The sequence below is a fragment of the Hippocampus zosterae genome, chromosome 13, assembly GCF_025434085.1.
Source record: "Hippocampus zosterae strain Florida chromosome 13, ASM2543408v3, whole genome shotgun sequence".
Classification (NCBI taxonomy): Eukaryota; Metazoa; Chordata; class Actinopteri; order Syngnathiformes; family Syngnathidae; genus Hippocampus; species Hippocampus zosterae.
The window spans coordinates 21,971,156-21,990,985 of NC_067463.1; the positions used below are offsets into that span (position 1 = coordinate 21,971,156).

General features: G+C 44.8%; 3 protein-coding genes across 3 annotated transcripts; 2 read left to right on the forward strand and 1 right to left on the reverse strand.

Moving 5' to 3' along the window:
- Positions 1-255: 255 nt before the first annotated feature.
- On the forward strand, positions 256-6,557 carry LOC127613549 (aspartate aminotransferase, cytoplasmic-like). The gene is made up of 10 exons (XM_052084645.1): positions 256-477; positions 1,985-2,166; positions 3,029-3,152; positions 3,245-3,357; positions 3,786-3,890; positions 3,980-4,130; positions 4,273-4,438; positions 4,606-4,748; positions 5,258-5,934; positions 6,262-6,557. The coding sequence occupies exons 1-9, from the start codon at positions 369-371 to the stop codon at positions 5,395-5,397; spliced, it is 1,233 nt and encodes a 410-aa protein (XP_051940605.1). The 5' UTR covers positions 256-368; the 3' UTR covers positions 5,398-5,934; positions 6,262-6,557.
- Positions 6,558-8,896: 2,339 nt separating this feature from the next.
- On the reverse strand, positions 8,897-12,462 carry LOC127613558 (beta-1,4-galactosyltransferase 3-like). The gene is made up of 7 exons (XM_052084658.1): positions 12,005-12,462; positions 11,329-11,548; positions 10,992-11,233; positions 10,728-10,918; positions 10,419-10,541; positions 9,249-9,353; positions 8,897-9,171 (listed from the first exon to the last, which is right to left on the reverse strand). The coding sequence occupies exons 2-7, from the start codon at positions 11,480-11,482 to the stop codon at positions 9,003-9,005; spliced, it is 984 nt and encodes a 327-aa protein (XP_051940618.1). The 5' UTR covers positions 11,483-11,548; positions 12,005-12,462; the 3' UTR covers positions 8,897-9,002.
- A 118-nt stretch (positions 12,463-12,580) lies between these two features.
- hoga1 (4-hydroxy-2-oxoglutarate aldolase 1) lies at positions 12,581-18,656 on the forward strand. The gene is made up of 7 exons (XM_052084653.1): positions 12,581-13,732; positions 14,272-14,400; positions 14,890-15,017; positions 15,374-15,508; positions 17,631-17,727; positions 18,100-18,233; positions 18,471-18,656. The coding sequence occupies exons 1-7, from the start codon at positions 13,495-13,497 to the stop codon at positions 18,618-18,620; spliced, it is 1,011 nt and encodes a 336-aa protein (XP_051940613.1). The 5' UTR covers positions 12,581-13,494; the 3' UTR covers positions 18,621-18,656.
- Positions 18,657-19,830: the final 1,174 nt, after the last annotated feature.

Below are 19,830 nucleotides of genomic sequence, written 5' to 3' on the forward strand. Positions count from 1 at the left end.
TAAAATGTTGTTACTTCGACCTTGATTTGTGCCACTCTCGCCTAGTGTTAAGGAGAAAAGACACAAATTAATTAAACCTACCTCTTTTGTATTTGATAGTGAATATGTCGTATTTTGCAATGAAAACCCAACATTTTAATCCAAAATGTATTTGAATTGAAATACACGCAAATCAACAGAGTAGTTCCTGGTTGACTTCCCATTGGGTTTGGAAAAAACACGTCACGTGTAAGGAGGCGTTTCATTGGCTGGTCCGCTGCACCTCTGTCTGTCCTTATTCGTGAAGGTGAAATCGGTCCCCGATTTATCTCTCTGCCTGCCTCCCTCCTGAACCCTTGCGGACGTCCTTCTGTCTCAACTCCACAATCATGTCTGTATTCGGCGACGTCCCGCAGGCGCCTCCAGTGGCGGTCTTCAAGCTGTCCGCCGACTTCCGCGAGGACAACCACCCACAGAAAGTGAACCTCGGCGTCGGAGGTAAGCGGAGCTAACGATGCTACAAAAAAAGCTAGCTGGTCCCATTCAGAGAGCCCGGCCGAGTTGCATTCAAGGGTCACGTGGCAAAACAGGAAAATTTGACATCGGCGAAAATACTTGGGATAATCCCATTTTTAGCCAAATCATACAGTCACGTAACGAATTCAACGTGTGTGTGTTAAAATTAGAACTTTTTGCCAGTAATCCTGAAACCTGGCAGAATAACAGTTGACACGGCCACATTAATAGATAACATAATTATAAATAAGATTGATCAAAAAATGGAAAGTGGACCTAGAAAGACCTAGAAAAACAAAACTGGACCGAGGTCTACTCAAACGAAGACCCAACTACAGCGTTTGAAGTATTTCAATTTACCATAATCTCCCTATATGATAAACATTTTCCATTAACTAAAGTCTCCAAAAAGTATAAAGACCCAAGTAAGCCATGGATAACGAAAGGCATAGAAAACGCATGTAAAAAGAAAAACGATTTATATAAATTGTTTTTAAAATTGAGAACTGAAGAAGCAGAAAAAAATATAAGACCTATAAAAATAAACTAGTAAATATTATAAGAACCAGTAAAAGAGATCATTATCATGCACTATTAGAGCAGAATAAAAGTAACACACTAGAAATATGAAAAATACTTAACCAAGTAATCAGAAATAGTCCTAAAAAAAATGACTATCCAGTGTATTTTATCAAAAGCAAAAATACTATTTAGGAAAAAAACTGCAGAAGTAGCAACTGAATTTAATGAGTATTTTGTCAACATTGGCAGTAGCCTAGCAAAACAAATTCCTGATCCAACAAACTTGTTTTTGGAACCCGATCAGAGGAATAATCACAAAGCAATTCATCTTACTTTAATTGTTGCCGGGTGAAGCAATGTTAAACCTTTGCCTTGCAGCCAACTTCTTCATGTTTTTTTTTTTTTTTTAAATTAGCTAGCAAGAAAGACGGTTATGCATGCCCAGGCTCTTACAGTAGCCTCTTGCTGCCAAAAAGCACTCCCCATGTCTACGTTCACCCGCGAGCGCTTTTGGCGAGCAGCTGCTTTCTTTGCTTTGCTCTTTTCCCAACCCACTGTGCTGTCACACGATACAGACTCATGTCCACACGCCACAAGTTCCTCGGAGGTCAAAATCGCTCGGTTTAGTTCCCAGCAACCTCGGCACATCCTCTCTTTCACGCACTCATTTGCTCTCTGACGGTGGGGACACGAGGACTTCCTGCCACGATGTTTTGGACAAAAAAAATACACTTTATGCTTCAATTTGCTGACATTCCCTATTAATTCCGATGTCAAAGTTTCAAATTAGGACTCCTTCCAAAAGTCCCTCTTTTAAATTTCCGTGGGCATTAAAAATAAACTGCAACCCATTTCCCGCCCCTCGCCAATCCTAGTCGGACCTCGGAAAAAAAACAAAGCGTTGCGGGTCGGCATCCGTTTTGCCACGTGACAGGAAGTGAAGCTGTTTTGCTGCGGTCTCCCTCAGCCTACCGCACCGATGACTCTCAGCCGTGGGTTCTGCCGGTGGTGAAGAAGGTGGAGCGCCTCATCGTGGAGGACACGAGCCTCAACCACGAGTACCTGCCCATCCTCGGGCTGCCAGAATTCCGATCGGCCGCTTCCAAGGTTGCCCTGGGAGAAGACAGCCCTGCCGTCAAGGAGGGCAGGGTGAGTCTGTGCGGCTAACTGTAAGCACGTTAATCCCTGACTAAACGCTGCGAAGCAACATTCTTCGTGCTTTCTCGACCCACAATGCCTTTTGCTCTATGTTAGCGTAGCAGCAGTTAGCAGCTTAGCTTTTAATCATTCTCATTTGAAACGGGATCCGACGTTGAAACCCGATCGATGTGCCTGCACATTTTTGAACTGCGGTTGCTATTTTGCTACATGTTAGCCTAATGAATGTTAACATTCAATACGTTCGCATTTCAAAGAGTGCTGAAAAAAAAAGGTAAGCTATAAAGTCTTGCTGTTTTCTCTACCGACATTACCGTCGTTGTGTAGCTGCTAGCATGTTTGCATTTTACAAATCCGAGGAGAGTGACAACAGAACAAAATGTCAAAGCCCGATCAATCCTTTCAATCACTTTTATTTTTTTGTCTTTTAATATGTGAGCAATTATCGAGTCGTTATTAAAACTTGTCAATGTGCCTTTGCACTTTTTCTACCACGTATGCTATCTTGCCACATAGATACGATCGCATCTACTGTTGCTGAATTAGCATTTTAGCAGTTCTCATTTGCAGTAGCGCCCGCCCGCAGGGCAAGATATCAAATCCTTATTTGTCTGCTGCTGCACAAATTTTTGTCAATCTGCCCTTTTTCTGTTTTTGACTTTGCTTTGTTGACATCTCAAGTTTTAGCGCGTTAGCCTTCAACCAACTTGGGAGGCGTTAGCATGCTTGCGCCTGTCGATTGAAGCACAAGGTCATTTGTTTGCATGCTATCCGTTAGCATGCAAGTATATATGTATTATTCTTTGTGTACGTTATAGTCACCACTGGTGGGGGGGTTTTTTTTCCGCTTCAGGTCGGGGGAGTCCAGTCTCTGGGTGGCACGGGCGCCCTGAGGATCGGGGCCGAGTTCTTGCGGCGTTGGCACAATGGCGTCAACAACACAGCCACTCCTGTTTACGTGTCTGCGCCGACCTGGGGTGTGCGGATGCTGACACATACACGTGTGCTGTAAACATGTATGACGTATGACTTCAAATGTATATTGTTTTTGTTTGTTTTTTTATCTCAGCGAACCACAACGGTGTGTTTGCCGACGCTGGGTTCAAGGACATCCGTCCGTACCGCTACTGGGATGCCGCCAAGAGAGGTCTGGACCTCAGAGGCTTGCTGGATGACCTTGAGGTGACCTTGTTTTTAAAAACGGCGCATTCTCAGCCAGCGGTCATTTTCGCAATTTCGCAATCCGCAGGCGTGTTAATGCGGTGCTAACATCCTCTTGCCGCACCCCCGCTTCAGGAGCTTCTATGTCATGCAAATTCTGATTTAGGCTTTAATTACCGTGACCACCAGGGTGAGGCTAGGGTGTGGTACTCAATGTCGACTTTGTGACATTTCTGAACCTTCAAAGGCAACTTTTGAGACTCCCGCCAGAACAGAAGATCATTTAAGGATAAGGGACCATCTCAATGGTCGGGCTTTTCCAAACTGTTCCTGGAGTTTCCATCTTAATTGTTTAGCCGCAACGCTTTTTCAGCATTCCACTTGAGCTTATCGTGTGTATCAAGAGAAACCTCAGTTAAAGCATCCGTGTCGATTGTGTGTTTGAACAGCAAGCTCCAGAAGGTTCCATTTTTGTGCTCCACGCCTGCGCTCACAACCCCACCGGCACCGATCCCAATCAGGGCCAATGGAGGCAGATCGCCGAGATCATGAAGGTCTCCTTCTCTTTTCAGAGCATGAAAAAGCCACTTGACTGTTTCCCTCTTGCCTTGATGTTCTCCTCTCTTGTTTTCTTGCTCTCCAGAACAGGAATCTTTTTGTCTTTTTCGACTCGGCCTACCAAGGCTTCGCCTCGGGTTCTCTGGAGAAAGACGCGTGGGCCATTCGCTTCTTTGTGTCTCAGGGCTTTGAACTCTTTGTGGCTCAGTCCTTCTCCAAGAACTTTGGCCTCTACAGTGAGTACACGTCGAGGTGTTCATTCCAAATTTACTTTCTAAATAGCGACTTGGGTTTGAATCGAGTCAAGCGACGTGACCCCGAGTCCATCAGCTCTGGACCTCGTGAAGAACAACCCCCGACTCCCTTACCTCTCCTCAGACGAGCGGGTGGGCAACCTGACGGTGGTGGCGCGAGACGGCGACAACCTGGGCCGCGTCCTGTCTCAGATGGAGAAGATCGTGAGGACCACCTGGTCCAACCCGCCCTCGCAAGGCGCTCGCATCGTCAGCAAGACCCTCAACTGCCCCCAGCTCTTTGCGGAATGGTGCGTTTCCATTGTTTATAATAGGCCCCCCCCAAGAAAATAGAAAGGCCTTCACGAGCCTCCAAGCCTACCTACTGACACCTACAGGGCAGTTGAGGAACTACAGCACTTTCTTATGTGGCATATACGCGTTTGCCCCCCCATTAATGTGTTGCTTTTCTCCGCAGGCAAGATAACGTGAAGACGATGGCCGATCGTGTGCTCCTCATGCGGGACCAGCTCAAGTTGAAGCTGCTGTCCCTGGGCACCCCGGGAACATGGGACCACATCACCCAGCAGATCGGAATGTTCAGCTTCACCGGCCTCAACCGTACGTGCACATGAACAATTGAACTAATTAGTCGACTAGTCCTTGAGTTGACTCGACTTTTCCTAAACAAGGTTTAATAAGAAATGTCTGGCACGTGAGTCGAAATAGGCTTACGCTGCACGCAGTACTTGAATCGGAATAGCGGTTAGCCTTGTTAGCTTTGGCTAGTCCAACTGCTGCTAGTCTCAGAAAATGTCAAACGGCGCTGCCTCGACACTGCCTGCAAAGGGGCGAGGGCACCGGCGCAATATAACGCCTTATCTGTGTCGTCCAAATGTCACTTCTAATAATGCACAGACGACAATATATATACCCCCCCCCCCCAATATATAGCTGGGCCTTTACAACTCAAATGTTCTCACAGACCTGATCAAAACACATTGTGGCTTATAGGACCTTATTTGGAGCCTGCTTCTCATGTCCGACAGGATGCCACCACGGTCATAAAGTAAGCCAAGTATCTCTCAAGTGTCTAATCTTTCCCTCTCTGACTTGTTTCGGCGCCGCAGCCAATCAGGTGGCGTACATGATCAAAGAGAAGCACGTGTACCTGATGGCGAACGGTCGCATCAACATGTGCGGCCTCACCTCCAAGAACCTGGACTACGTGGCGCAGTCCATCCACGACGCCGTCACCCAGGTCCAGTGAGAGGGAACGCCATCTCCGCTTCTCCCTGCACGTTTTGTCCCCCGTCCCGCTCTCCGTTGTCCACATCTTTGATGTCACCGAAAGTGTGAGTTGTACATCCTCACTCCTCCCGCTAAGCCGATGGTTCCCAACATGTACTGAGCCAAAGATCCATTTTACATTCGAAAAATGTTCTGGCACGTCACCAAACAAAAACATCATCAAAAGTAATAGCCCTGATGCGAATTGCAAAATAACCAGAGGAACTGTCACCTCCTAACCCCCCCCCCGCAATATTTTGGTTGTATTTCTAAAAAGTATTATTGAATACATTGCATCTAGTCAGTCACTGCCACACAATGGACAGTTTGAAAATTGGCGCCTGATTATCAGAAAAAAAAATATATATATATATATATTATTTTTAAAAGCAAACAGTTTAATGGTATAGTAAATGCAAATGTTTTGAATTTTAGAGGGTAGATACAACTGAACTGTACTCAATGAGTGATTTATTCTGGATACCACTAGAGGGAGCCCCGTTATCGTAGTTCAGTGGTCACCAACATGGTGCCCGCGGGCACCAGGTAGCCCGTGAAGACCACTTGAGTAGCCCGCCAGTGCCTGGACATTGTGATTTGCTAGTAGAAATTATGATTTAAAAATGCAAACATTGGCAGTACTGTGAGACATTTCGAAACACAATCAAAGTCTGACAATTTAAATCATCAAGTATTAAAAATAACACATCCTCATATTATTGAAGGTATTTTGGACAAATATGTTATTTCAGACGTGTATCAATTTGGTAGCCCTTCACACAATCGGTACACATGAAGTTGCTCTCACCCTCAAAAATGTTGGTGACACCTGTCGTAGTTGAAGCTGTAAATAGTCCCTAACTATGATCCTCAAACACTTGATCATTACACAACCTTGGACTCAAAAGTAATCATGAAGGGTTCTGTTTTCATGACAGATTACATTTAAAAATAAATGATTGACAGATTATTCGATTTTTGCAGCACGAGGATGCTGGCGCAAACAAAGAGTCCTGTTATTTCAACGTGCTTCCCTGTTGACTTACTACTTTCCTGTTAGCTTGGCTTTGATGTCATCAAGTAGTTTTGTTGGGGGGGGGGGGATAGCCCAAAAAATATGCAGCCAATTGTGAAGGGGGGGGGGGAAGTGAAGAGGGAGCTGTAAAATCCAGGGTGCTTTCGCTGGACCCCTGTAGGACTCCTGGTCTTGTCAAATTTACTGATAGAAACCAAGCAATTATTCTGTTGAATGAAAACAAACGTGAATTGTAGCTTGTAATAAAAGAACATTTGAGTCTTCTCTCTGTCACAAAAATATGTCACTGGCATGAACAAAGACACATTATTTGTAATTGAGTACATTTTTCTGTTGGGAATCGCCACGCTAAGATATGCTATGCTAAGATGCGTTAACCATGTGCTGCTGTCAATTGTCGACAGGACGTCATCGTAGGTCATTTACTGTCACGGGTCGGGTAGCTTTGTGTGGTCTTGTAAAGTCACTCCCGCTACACACACATTTCAAAGTACACTGTAATAATGCGACGACAAATATACGTCGGAACGCTCTTCTCCTGCTGTGTTCACCTCCAATGAAACGGGTCATTATTTTATCGTCGGCAAATGTGTACAATTGATTTTGTACGCGCCACACATTTGCAGTCTACAGTACTCTGCATTTGATGTTGCCTTTGAAAAGTGCTTGAAGTGTTTGTCCTTTTACCACAAAATCTAAACTAATATATACTGTCAGTTGCGTGCTCCATGGAGAAAGCAAATAAATTACTCGACTTAAAAAAATTGAATTGTTTTTCTTCAGTGTGCAGTGATCATAGTGTGCTGCGTAGATGGATTTATGTGGACAAGTAGCGTGTTCTTTCAAGGACCGCAAAAGGTGAGTGATAAGTCTGAAAATAATTTGTATGCCATGTCATGAGATGCTAAACGTACCGAAGGGATCATTGTATGCGTGCAAATACACTCATTGAAAAAAAAGAATGGAAATTCAAAATATTGCAACTATTCAGAATGAATTTAAAATCAAAATATAGAATGAACATAGTCATTGTTTTTCAAAAGCAAAGGCGACCTATTGAAAAATATTTCATCTCATTTATTCATCCATCCGCATACACTTTGAGCATAAAAAGCTCTTAGTATCAAAATATGATTTAATGAAGTCAAGTGTGATATAAGCAAGCAGCATTTCCAAGCAAGAGCCCTTTCACGGTATAAATTGACTTCCGGCGGCGTGGTGACATCTTTGGTACGACGTCATCAAAAGGACACGTGCCTTTTTTTGTCATACAGCATAGCCCAAATATTAGCTCATTTGATTTCTTCTCGTATGCCAGAATTCGCCTTGTTGTTGCAGCAGCGCCCCTGGTGGAGGCGACTTCAAAAACCCCCAAACGTCTTGATCGTTTCCGTCAACATCGGTAGGTCTTGCGTTGCTCAGCCAGTTTATTCCGAATTGTCAGTTTTATCGTGTTTTACGTTCGAAATTACTGCCGACTCATCCGCTTTATCTTCTCGTGAGATTTGGCTCTTCTTGTGGCCTGAAGACACACACAAAAGGGGCGAAAACAATCATTATCCTTAATAAAGTGACGCCTTGATAAAGTGGCTGTATTAAAGTTAGGAATCAAAATAGTACGTAGATTAGACTCTTAAATGGAATTAAATAACTTGGTGAGTCATAGTGTGTGCGTGTAGAGAACTGGTTTTCTGCCTATATGAGTAGTTAGTATGCATGGATGTGTCTGTGCGAGTGGATTTGTGTTTGCATGTGAATGAAAAATTGAAGAAAGACATTTGAAAAGGCTAATGAATAGTGTGTGTGTGTGTGTGTGTGTGTGTGTGCATGCTGAGTTTAAGTCGGAGTTTGTTTCCCAGTGTGTCCTTGGAAGGGCTGAGCGACAAGCTGCTGATGAAAGCAGATGTGTCTGTTACCGTGGGAACATCAGCCACGTCTTGACACAGACACACACACACAGACACACACACATATCATAGAGGTTGCGAGTCAGTGTTGACTTGTTTGTTGGCACATTTTTGCTGTGCTGTCCATGCCATTGACAGGAATTGCTCATGATACGAATGTTTCCATAGTTACCGGCATCTCGGGTGTACGGGATCTCGTCCATCCGCAGGAAAACGGAATCGCTTGGACTCTTCTGGCTGTCAGACTTACTTCCTGCAAAAAAAATGTTGTGTTCTGAACATTGATATTAATATATATTTTTACATCAAGCAATATTTTTTGGAATGGCACAAATCCACAAATAATTGATGGATCTAAAAGGAGTTTGTTAATTGGGATTGAGATTGAATTGAATTATTGAGAATCAGAATGATTTTGATTGAAATTACCCTACAATTGTTTGTGTGTGTGTGTGTGTGTTTTAACCATTTTCTCCTCATCTCACCACTTAATATAAACGTGTCTCGGGTTTCATTCCAAAAACATACACGGTAGGTTAATTCATCCCAGCACTGTTTTTTTTTAATAAGGTTCAAATCGGGAAAGGAAACGCGAGAAAGCAGGAACGAGATGGCGCTTGTCAATTTTCGGCCACATTGAGGCTAGGCAGGCGTTGTGGTGTTTCCCCGGAGATACGACGGGGCCTTTTTTCCGACGTCGACCATGAGGTGAGTGTAGAGAGGTTCCAACTCTTTGAAGAGCAGCTTGTAAGTCAACGAATTGAAGCCGTCCGAGCTCCAGTCCAGTTTGGTTCTTCTGAGGAGGTCGACGCTAAAAAAAAAAGTTCAAGTGAGTTGGAGGCCGATCGGTGTATGTTTGACCACAGCAAGCCTCTTTGCTTGACTTACTTGCGCGGGTTCCGTTCGTTCCCCGCGTCTCTCTGGTGCTTGATCATTTTGTAGCGAGCGATGGCCACTGGGGGGCGCACCACCTGCATGCCGGACAGAATCACTCTGCTCCGGTCGCCAGACGATCGAGAGAAAGAGCAGAACGTCAAGACACGTCCGGCGCCCCCCACCCCCCCCTTCCTACTCAAAAGTATTGGATACTTTTTGCCGGGCCGAGTTCCAGAAGAACTATTGACGTTGGAAGTTTTGGACGACGATGGACTTTGTCCCCGGCTGCCTCCGTGTTTGCTTTTTTTGGGTGAGTTCATTTGAGCTGGCGGTCAGTGTTTGTATGCGAACTACGACAAGCCCTCAATTCCATTGAGATTGTCCAAGATAGTTATGTGGACAAAGGGGATGGATGTTGTTGTTTCATTTTCATGAATTCATTAAAAAAAAGAGAGGGAAATGCCGTAAGTCATCAATTTTACAGTGTAAATGTGCGTGACTGAGCTAAATCAAGCTAATTTTCATTGGCGGTCTCTTGGGCAGGTGTAAAAAGCTAGCCTAAAATGAAAGGCATTCAAATCGAATATCGATTTACAAAACAGACGGTAGTACTGCAAAAAAAAAAAAAAAACATCTATTTTATGTACAAGTGATTGAGACGCTCACAAGTCTGTCCCACCCCGTGAGAGTAAATTCGACCCGCCTTCAGTTTTTTATTCTCTTGTTGTTGTTGTGTTGTTGTTCCTGTGAAGTAAAATTGTAAATAGTACTGCGATTTATCCATTGTGTTCATATTGTATTTAATTGAAAGATGTTTGTTGTTTTTTTTTCTCTCTTTCTCCTTTCTTCTTTCTACATACATTCTTGCTGCTGGAGGCTGTAAATTTCCCCAGTGTGGGACGAATAAAGGATATCTTATCTTATCTTATCTTATCTTGAATTTGATTCCCTCATTAGCCGCACCCACCGTCGAGGATGTAAAAAATCAGCATCCTCAATCAGCCTACGGAGACACGCACGCTGAAGACGAGTGACGTCAGCTCGAGGAAAACAAAACCCAAGAAAACATTCCGGAGCGGAACGTTCAAAGAGAAGGTGAGCGTAGCCAAAGATGAAGATTAGCAGTTGATCACTTCGGAAGTGATAACTTCACGCATTTTATTTGATTTTTTTTTTTTTTACCTTTGCCACAAATTATCGTCCTCTTGGCCCCAGCCCCAAAACTGGTTCGAGTAGCCATTCGTCTTCCTGAACTGCTCTGGGGTCATTGCAACAACACCACCAAAAGCTTGTGGATAGTGAAGCCTGAGGGGGGGGGGGGGGGGGGGGGAGACACAGCCAACAGAAGATTTATTTTAATTTTTTTTTTTTAATCTCGCACTCAACCAGCGAATGGTAAACTATTTGAGATCGACAAATAATAATAATAATAATTCCATTCAAAGGTCAAACTAAAACGGGCCGCCCCCCCAGCTACGTTAAAACGCTTACCTGTATGCAAACTTGTCAATGGCCACGGAAAGGTGCGAGGGCTTGTCTCGGCGGCAGCCGTAGATATTGCGGTCGTCCTCGGGCAACAGGTCCACGTCGTGGAAGACGATGCAGCTCCACGTGGCGTCTCGGAGAGCTTCCCTCACGCCGGCGTTATAAAGTCGGCCTTTGTTGAAGGTGCCGTTGCCCCACTGAAAGACGGAAGAAACGCGGCGAGTCGGGATGTTTTGCGAGGATTTTGATTCCCACGCCACGACTCCTCACCTGCTCCACCAGGTAGATTCTGTAGTGGAGCTGTTGCCGCTGCAGGAAAGGATGCAAGTGGTCGAGGAGAGCGCCCAGGTGCGTCGGCCGCTTCCGGTACGGCACCACGATGGCGGTGCGGTGCCGAGCTCGGCAGTCCGGCGGACGGTACAATCCGCCCGCCGAAACCGACGTGCTCCTTTTATTCCCCATCGCCTCCAGAGTCAAAAGCGGGAAGGTGAGATTGGCGGGCTGAGGCCCAACTGCGCATGCGTGGAAAGGAAGAGAAAGGAAAAATTGGGGGTGGGGATGGGGGGGGGGCTGTCTACGACGGCTCACGTTGATGCTTTTTCCTCACTCAATAGCGGCGACACGACGGGGCACTCGGCCTGTAACGCGGAAGGTGCCGCAAAGAAGGCGTAGGAGAGCGCGAAGGCTGCTGCCAGCAAGACCAGCGAGAACGGGGACCTCCAAAGGCGCCGGGACCTCCAAAGGTGCCGGCAATGCCCCATTTAAAGAAAGATGCTTCACTGGTGGCAAAATCAGAGGACGCAGGGCAGCCCCGAGGTCAAGTGCACCTAGAGAGGCCAAGATACTTTTTTACGCGACAGTATATATGCTCTTTGTTCATGTATCGAAATGGTGGCCCAGTCGACCCCCCCGGTGCGTGCACGATCCTCATCTCAAGTCATGTTTGACGGTCAAAGTTCATCCAGCACTTATTGAAATTGGCAGCCGACAATCGACATTCTCCGGCAACACCCAACCACGAATCACTGTGTTTGTTTTTGCAAATCGGTGCTGACCGATTCAATCAAATAATGAGCACATCAATCTTAGATTTACAACAAAAAAACAACAAAATACCCACTTTACTTTGGATAAACAATAATCAATGATTTTTTTTTTGGCTATTTCCTGACAAGGTAGGCACCAAACTGACTCCTAATCAATTGATGTGCATTTTCCACACTGTCAAATCATTTCATGATTTCGAATCAAGGGCTGAAGAAACTTGAAGTGTTTTGCTTTACCGAGTGAAACGCGCAGGCCGGGAGACGAGCGACGTCAGCCTGGTTCTGATGATGATGACGTAGATGACGTTGACGATGACGACGTTGACGTTTGCGAGCTATCCAGGAAGTAAACCATCGGAGTTTCTTAGCCGTTATCGGGGGTCCAAGCACCCTTAACGTTTTAAAAATTATTCTCTCTCTTTAAAAAAATATTCTCTCTCTCTTTTTATTTACTATATGTCCTGTTTAACAAGCTACAAACGTTTCGACGGTACTGGGTTGAAAAGCATATTTGAACAAGCAAACTACAGAAGCCCAGCCGTGCCAAAAAAAAAGGTGTTCCCACTTTTCCCGCCCATGGTTGCCAATATGCCAGTTGCCACCCGTCTCGTATCACAATGACAAACCTTTTTATTTGTATTTATTATTATTATTTTTATTTGGTCTTGTGTATCCCGAAGCATTTTGTCATAAATACAGGATAGCTGTTCAACAGTCCGGTGTTACGGGTGTATTTTACAACCTGTGAGATCGAATGTCACCGGCATTCACTGTTGGGGTTTGGGCCTTCCTTACATGCAATGACATGCAATTATTTTTTTTCCAGTTTCTCTGAACCTTTTGATGATATTGTGGACCGTAGATGATGAAATCTCTTCATTCCTTACCATTGCACATTGAGGAACATTGTCCTTACACTGTTTGACTAAGAGGTGAACATCGCCTCGTCTTTGCTTGTGTTATATAATCTGTTCTTATTTATCTTAACACAACGTAGTTATCGTTTTGTTGTTGTTGTTATTATTTCAATTTCACCTCTGTATTACACAGATGACTTTTAGCTGACACTCAAGTCGTGCTATGCGTTTTAAAGTTTGTGCAAGTGTTGCGGTGCCACGACACCGCCGAGTTATGCAATTAGTGTCTATAATATTTTTTTCCCCCGTGTTAAAATCCGCTTGATGGATTGATGAGCTTCTGCAAAGCAAAAGTTGCGAGGTATATTGTTGACCACAAGATGGCAGCAACGTCAAGACAAACAACATGGGGAGCAACCGGTGCAGTGGATTGATTTCATTTTTTAAGGAGCTACGTAAAGTCCACTTGAGAGTTGCATTCCTTTCATCATTTCACGTTCGACTTCAACGATGACTGTATACTGATTAAATGTCAATTATTTTTTTCAAATCATTTTCATTCACGTGTGGGCGTTTGGGAAAACACGCATGTGCGTGTGGCGTGCGCCACTTGGGGGCGCTCATGTGATTTACTCGGGCTTCTCGTGTGTGTCGTCAGCCCACAATACCTGTGAAGAAAAAAAAAGTGAACAAGCTCAAGTCAATATTTGAGGCACCGAACAGGCAAAAAAGCACGAACCGTCGTCAATATTTAACCAGACGGCTCAGACATTAACTGACAAGAACCACGTACAGTCCAAATACACTAACGACAAGAAGAACAAGTTACAAGTGAAGTGGTAGCAACTGCGGTACTGCCGGCGTTACAGTATGTTGAGGTCCGGAGCTCGGTTGATCTCGTCCCGCAAGCTGACAACAGCGGCAACACGCCTCGGCCTCGGCCGGAGCTCCGGTTCGGATGGGGCCCGCGCCCTGAGCTCGGCCGGCGTTCGGCTCGACCTGAGCGGCGTGTACCCTCCCATCGCGACCCCCTTCACTGAGCGGGAGGACGTCGACTACGACAAGTTGGAGCGCAATCTTCGCAAGTACGCGGAGATTCCATTTAAAGGTCAGAACAAGTGGATGAAGCATCATCGCAATAATTGTTCACACGTTCGCTACCAAATACAGCAATTAGATAAATACAAAAACTAAATTCAAAAGTTGAGCAGAGGTTGAAAACGGTCACAATTTGCTCTTAAATATGACTGGAATTAAAATGTTTCGTTTTGTCTTTGGTAAAAAGTAATTGTACGTTTTATTCACTTTTATATCCCCCCGCCCATTTTTTCACACTATTTTAGAAAGCATTTCAGTTTCTCTCTTTTTCCCACTATTACCAAATTACAATTTGGTAATAGTAAGTAATTAATTGTAAAATATATAATTATATATTTTAATTTATATAATTATATAATATATAATTTAACCAATTATAATATGTATAATTGGTTAAATAATAGTAAGTAATTGGTAATAGTAAATAATAAGCCTTCAACGTGGACGGAAGGATGCACGCAGGCGCTGATGATGATGATGAAATGTCTGATTTTGGGGACCTGTCAATCACACTGCGGTTGTTTGGCCTTGCGTGTTGTGTTTGCGCAGGTCTGGTGGTGCAGGGTTCCAATGGCGAGTACCCTTACCTGACGGAGGAGGAGCGCGTGGAGGTGGTGAAGAGGGTGCGACGCTCCATGCCCGCCGACAAGCTGCTCATCGCCGGTTCCGGCTGCGAATGTGCGTTAAAAGTGTACGCATGTGTTTTGTCAGCGGGTGGAAGTATTCAAAGTGTTAATATTTCTTTACTGTCCTGAAAAGCCTTGGTGGCAGTCCCGTGAAATGGATTGAAACGGGTCGATTAAGCTGCTTCATTTCACAAAAGATGTATTAATTAGAAGACCGTGTTTAGTGGGCGCATATTCAACACATTCTTGCAATGGACATTTTTGCCTTGAGAACTTGAATTGAAGCCCAAAACCTTGTAATTGCCTGTAAATGCCACAAGATGGCGCCCACGAAGCCCAAAACCTTGTAATTGCCTGTAAATACCACAAGATGGCGCCCACGCATTTTCCCCCTCTATTAGACAAAGCAATGGGCTGTCTAAAATGAAGCTCCTCCCCTTTCTTTGGTCTCAAGATGCCACAACATAGCATCACTTTGCGTAAGTGACAGTAAAAAAATGATTGTCGACTTGAAATGTGTTGTGATGTGATTGTCGTTCAGCCACAAGAGCCACGTTGGAGCTCACGGCTAAGATGGCGGCGGCCGGCGCCGACGCCGTCCTGGTGGTGACGCCGTGCTTCTACAAAGGCAAGATGGACTCTCACGCCCTGGTCCAGCACTTCACTAAGGTCAAACACGGAAACCACAAAACGCATCCTGTGCTCCCTTCATTTTTTTTCAATCATGCCACAAAACAGTCAAACTAAAAATCGAGTCTCATACCGAGTCAGAGAATCCAAAAAACTCTCTGTATGAATTTCCTATTATACTCTCAATTTAATCAATCATTTAATGATTAAAACCGTTAAATATACCATATGGGTGAAATTCGGACACCGTGTTTTTTCTGCTTGTAACAAATTTCATATTTCATCATATATTGTTCAATAAATGGATTAAAAGTTGAATTACGCGAACTTCACAATAAGAGCAGAAAAGGGAGGAATGAACGTGACGAATGTCGCCCTCTTGTGTCACCGCGCAGGTTGCAGACGGCAGTGAGGTTCCGCTGATCCTCTACAGCGTCCCGGCCAACACGGGCCTGCAGCTGCCGCTGGACGCCGTCGTGCGTCTGTCCCAACATCCGAACATCGTCGGGCTCAAGGACAGCGGCGGAGACGTGAGGAGGAGGCGCGCCCTCTTTTACGCAATCTCTGCGAGTATTTGTGAGGGTGAAGGAGAGGGAGCACGAGGCTGGGATAGAGAAGGACAGTTTTCCCTCAAGCTTTTGCGAAAAATGTCGTCGGGTCTCGGCGAACGTCTCAAAGGACTCCGCTCTCTCGTCGTCGGTGGCCTGGTGCCCCGAGTGTTCGGAAGTAAAAAGTTGAAAATAGCAACAAAAAAAAAACGAGACAGTGAAAAGAGTGGCGAGCGAGCACCGCGCACTCGGCAGGCAGGCAGGCAGGTCAGCCGACGCGTCGCATTTGAGGCTGCGGTGGGGGGGTTTAAAAAAAATCCACATCCGCGCTCGGCTGTGTGGGAAGCGTCTGACTGGATTTGCGATTTGGGAGGAAGACGGCGGCGCTCGACCCCGCGCCCCCACGCCCACGCCGCCGCCGCAACCGTCTCGCTCGTAGGCGGGAACTGGCGGAGCAGGAGGTGAGAAGTCGCCAGACGGGTTGCCGGAAGAATTTTTTCCCACTGTCCAAAAAGTCCGATGACAAATCTCACAACTCAACTTAACTTTTTGCCTCAAGTCTGTTGAGAGGCCAGCTTCTCAGATTTGTCACTTCGGAGGTCACTTGGTTAGCTTGTCGGTTAGCCAGCCAGTCAATTGGTTAGTCAATCGGGTAGTTAGCAGGTTTTCAGTCTGTAAGTGAGTCGGTCACCCGCTTGGTTCATTTGGTGGTCAGTTAGCCAGTTATTCAGTGAGTTGTTTAGCCACTCGGGTAGTTGATCAATTGGTTAGTGATTTATTCAGACAGTTGGTAAGCTAGTCGAGCGGTCGGTTGCCCGTCAGTTGGTTGGTTACTTTAGTAGTTAACAGTCAATTGGTCCATCAGTTGGTTTGTTTGCCATTCAGTCGCAGTCAGTTGAGTTTAGTGAAGTCATTTGGTCAGTCTGTTAGTTGGTTCTTCAGGCAGTCCCGTCAGTTAGCAATTAGCTATTCACCCAGTCATGGCAGCTCGTCATTTAGCCAGTCAATTACTTGCTGAGTGAATTTCGCAGTCGGACAGTTAGGTATTGAGATGGTTGGTTAATCAGTTTGTTGGTGAATTGATAAATCAGTCAGACAGCCAGTTTGAGTTAGTTAGACAGAGACTTGGTGTTAGAAATGAGATTGCAGGCGTTTCTCTCCTGTGCATCCCCCGTAGGTGCGCAGAGTGAGTGCGCTTTGAACTGAGTATTCACGTCCTTAAAAAAAAAAAAAAAAAAAATCACCTTTCAGGAGCTGACAGAGCTGACGCCCGACTGACAATCGCTACCTAAAAATACACACAGAGGAGGCGGAGCTTATTCCCTGCGGAGTCTTTTGATTGCCTCAGTTCTATTGGGCTAAAGACAATTAAAAGAAATACAGGCAGCATATTAATGATTCATGAGCTATCGTTGACGCCGATTCCCACCCCTCGGGAATGTGGTCACGTGATCCCAGGCAGCCAATGGAAGACGTTTGTCAAGACATTTATTTGACCTGTGGCACCCCCTGCTGACCAAATTAGGGACCTCAAAGAAACACACTCGTGACACAATCCAGACCGGTGGTTCTTTACTTTGGTCCGATCGAACCTCAGGGGTTCGACGGAGCCTCTGCCATGGAGGGTAAGAAACACGCGAGTCAACGTGTCAATTTGCTATGACACCCCTTGGCCATCGCTAGCTGCAGATGGTCACATGACATTGCTTGTCCAATCAGTGCTGTGGGAAGTTTCGTTCGCTTCGTCGTCAACGTGTGACTGCCGTGATAGTACGTCGTACAAAAAAAAAAGCATACTTATCTCTTGAAATTGTATTTACTTTTTTTCTGTTTTTAATATGTGGAGGTTTTTTTTAAATATCTTGACTTTGTAAAAACATTTTATCATGAAGGGTTCGGTGAATTTGCATATTAATTTTTATTAATATTAATAATTATTTATTAATATTATTATTAGGTTTGGTACCTCTAAAAAGGTGTAGAACCACTGCTCCAGACCGAGACATGATTTGAGGAATGAACCTTCATGTTTTAGGGTTACAGTCCACTTGCATTGGCACCTGTTTCGGCCATTTTGTTGCCTCAAGCTGTGTTTTGTGCGCAGATCACCACGATGGGCCTGATAGTCCACAAAACCAAAGACCGGGACTTCCAGGTTCTGGCGGGTTCAGCCGGCTTCCTTATGGCCGCCTACTGTGTCGGTAAGTCGTGAAATGCTTACGTAGCGGCCAGCAGCGCCGACTGTACCTGGCTAGTCTCGGAAATGCCCGTCAATAGTGACCATCCCTCCAGTTAGCCTTTTGAGCTAACGAGCTAAGTGAATCCCACGTTTCACGAATACAGTGCAAGTCACTTGCATATCAGTTGATTAAAACGGCAAGAGAGTTGTTTTTTTTCTCCCAATCTATATTTGAAGTCCTATTTTTCAAAATTATTAATTAGAAATTTTAAGTCACAATAGTCAGATTTCTTCAGATTGTGTGGGGGAAAAAAATGTTGATTCAGTAAGATGCAAGCGCAGGAAAAAGAAAAATGCCCAAAGTTTGAGATGTTGTGATTGGTTTGCATTTCAGGTGCGGTGGGCGGAGTCTGCGCGCTGGCGAACATTCTGGGCAAGCCGCTGTGTGACTTGGCGCATTTGTGTACGTCAGGTCGCTGGGAAGAAGCCCGAGAGCTGCAGCAGCGGCTTATCGAACCCAACGCTGCCGTAAGGACGCACTCCATACTAACATGTCACCCCAAAAAAAAAAAAAAAAAAAATCATTGATTGACACGTGTGTTTCCGGGCAGAAATGGGAGAGTCAAGTCAAATGACGTGACTCGCCTCTGCGATTTTAGGACTTGCAACTTTGGCTAAACCTTATGAAAAGACTTGTCCGTGAGACGCGCAAGCTAACGAAATACACGGCCATCCCTTCTGACTTGCTCGCACATGTGCTGCCAGGTGACCCGCAAGCTGGGCGTGCCCGCACTCAAACAGGCCATGGACTGGTTCGGCTTCCACGGCGGAGTCTGTCGCTCGCCTCTTCGGCCACTCGACCAGGAACAGACGCAGCAACTCAGACGAGACTTCGCCTCCAATGGATGGCTCTGAATGTATGTGCCTTTTATTAAATCCCATATGCACGTTGGTAACTATACACAACTAACCCAAAAAGAACCCCCCCAGCCAAAAAAAGAGGTTTAGCAATGGCACAAGTGAAGTGAACGCCTTTTGGGTTCAATGAATAACCCCAAAAGTTCGGGGAAATCGACACTCGTGGTTTAAAAAAAAAATGTTCACAGAATTGATTTTCATCATGAACAAAAATTGAATAAAACAAATTAATCTACATCAAATAATGGCTCATTATGTGTCATCTTATACAAAAAATATTTCATCAGTCGCACATTTAAAAAAAGCGATCATGTCAAAGTGGGTTTTTTTTGGGGGGGGGCAGAAATTTAACAAGACTTTGAAAAGAGGCACACTGTCTCGTGTACCATGTGACTGTGCTCAGCCAATCGGTTGAGAAGAATGGCGACAACATTAAAACATGGTGTAGTTATGTTTTAAAGTGAATTTTTTTTTTAAAGTTAATTGATTTTATTTTCCATTGATAACAGAAAATGAAATAATTTTGGCAGTATTGTATTAAATTTACCGGAAGAGTGGCGTCATGGCGTTTAAAAAAACAAAAACAAATATACTACCACCGTCAAGGTTCCATCTGTACTCGCTATCTTGAAAAGTGAACTCACCAGATTAAAAAAAAAAGCAAATAAATACCGCTCACGATTAAGATGACCATTTTTGAACGACATATTTGATCATATTAATATAGTGGCGCCTGTGATGACTATTTAAATATTAAAAATGCTTCATGACAAGTTGAGGGAATTTCTTCAGCGTCACATAAATGACTTGGAAAAAATTATTTGGTTAACCGTGTCCAAAAAAAAAAACGGATGGAGACCATTAAAAAAAAAATATTACACTTGCATACAAAAAAAAAATGCGTTATCAGAGGCTTGAAGCGCCTCAAAGCTGGAAGACGAGCGCATCAAAGTCGAGCTTCTTTCAAATGTTGGATATGCAAATGAGGCTCTTGGTGCTAGCCCCCATCCCATCCCTCCCCTTCCCATGCCCTCCTCCTCCTCTTTACCGTATTTACACATGCATGCACCTCCATCATCACGCCTGCAGCGCGCGCGACACTGAGATGTAGATTAAAATAAAAGTGGCAAATTAAAGGAGCCCCATGGGGGAAGCCACGCTGTTTTAAGTGCAAATTGAACATGTGACTCGGTATTCCTATAAAGTC

Bases quoted from the DNA above. Each gene is read 5' to 3' on its own strand.
- LOC127613549 (XM_052084645.1), top strand. From the start codon at position 369: ATGTCTGTATTCGGCGACGTCCCGCAGGCGCCTCCAGTGGCGGTCTTC. The intron at 2,167-3,028 runs GTGAGTCTGTGC...TTTCCGCTTCAG, and splicing joins CTGCCGTCAAGGAGGGCAGG to GTCGGGGGAGTCCAGTCTCT. The intron at 3,891-3,979 runs GTCTCCTTCTCT...CTTGCTCTCCAG, and splicing joins AGATCGCCGAGATCATGAAG to AACAGGAATCTTTTTGTCTT.
- LOC127613558 (XM_052084658.1), bottom strand. From the start codon at position 11,482: ATGGGGCATTGCCGGCACCTTTGGAGGTCCCGGCGCCTTTGGAGGTCC. The intron at 10,542-10,727 runs GTAAGCGTTTTA...CCCCCCCCTCAG, and splicing joins ATTGACAAGTTTGCATACAG to GCTTCACTATCCACAAGCTT. The intron at 9,172-9,248 runs GTAAGTCAAGCA...TTTTTTTTTTAG, and splicing joins AACGAACGGAACCCGCGCAA to CGTCGACCTCCTCAGAAGAA.
- hoga1 (XM_052084653.1), top strand. From the start codon at position 13,495: ATGTTGAGGTCCGGAGCTCGGTTGATCTCGTCCCGCAAGCTGACAACA. The intron at 14,401-14,889 runs GTGCGTTAAAAG...ATTGTCGTTCAG, and splicing joins CGCCGGTTCCGGCTGCGAAT to CCACAAGAGCCACGTTGGAG. The intron at 17,728-18,099 runs GTAAGTCGTGAA...TTTGCATTTCAG, and splicing joins TATGGCCGCCTACTGTGTCG to GTGCGGTGGGCGGAGTCTGC.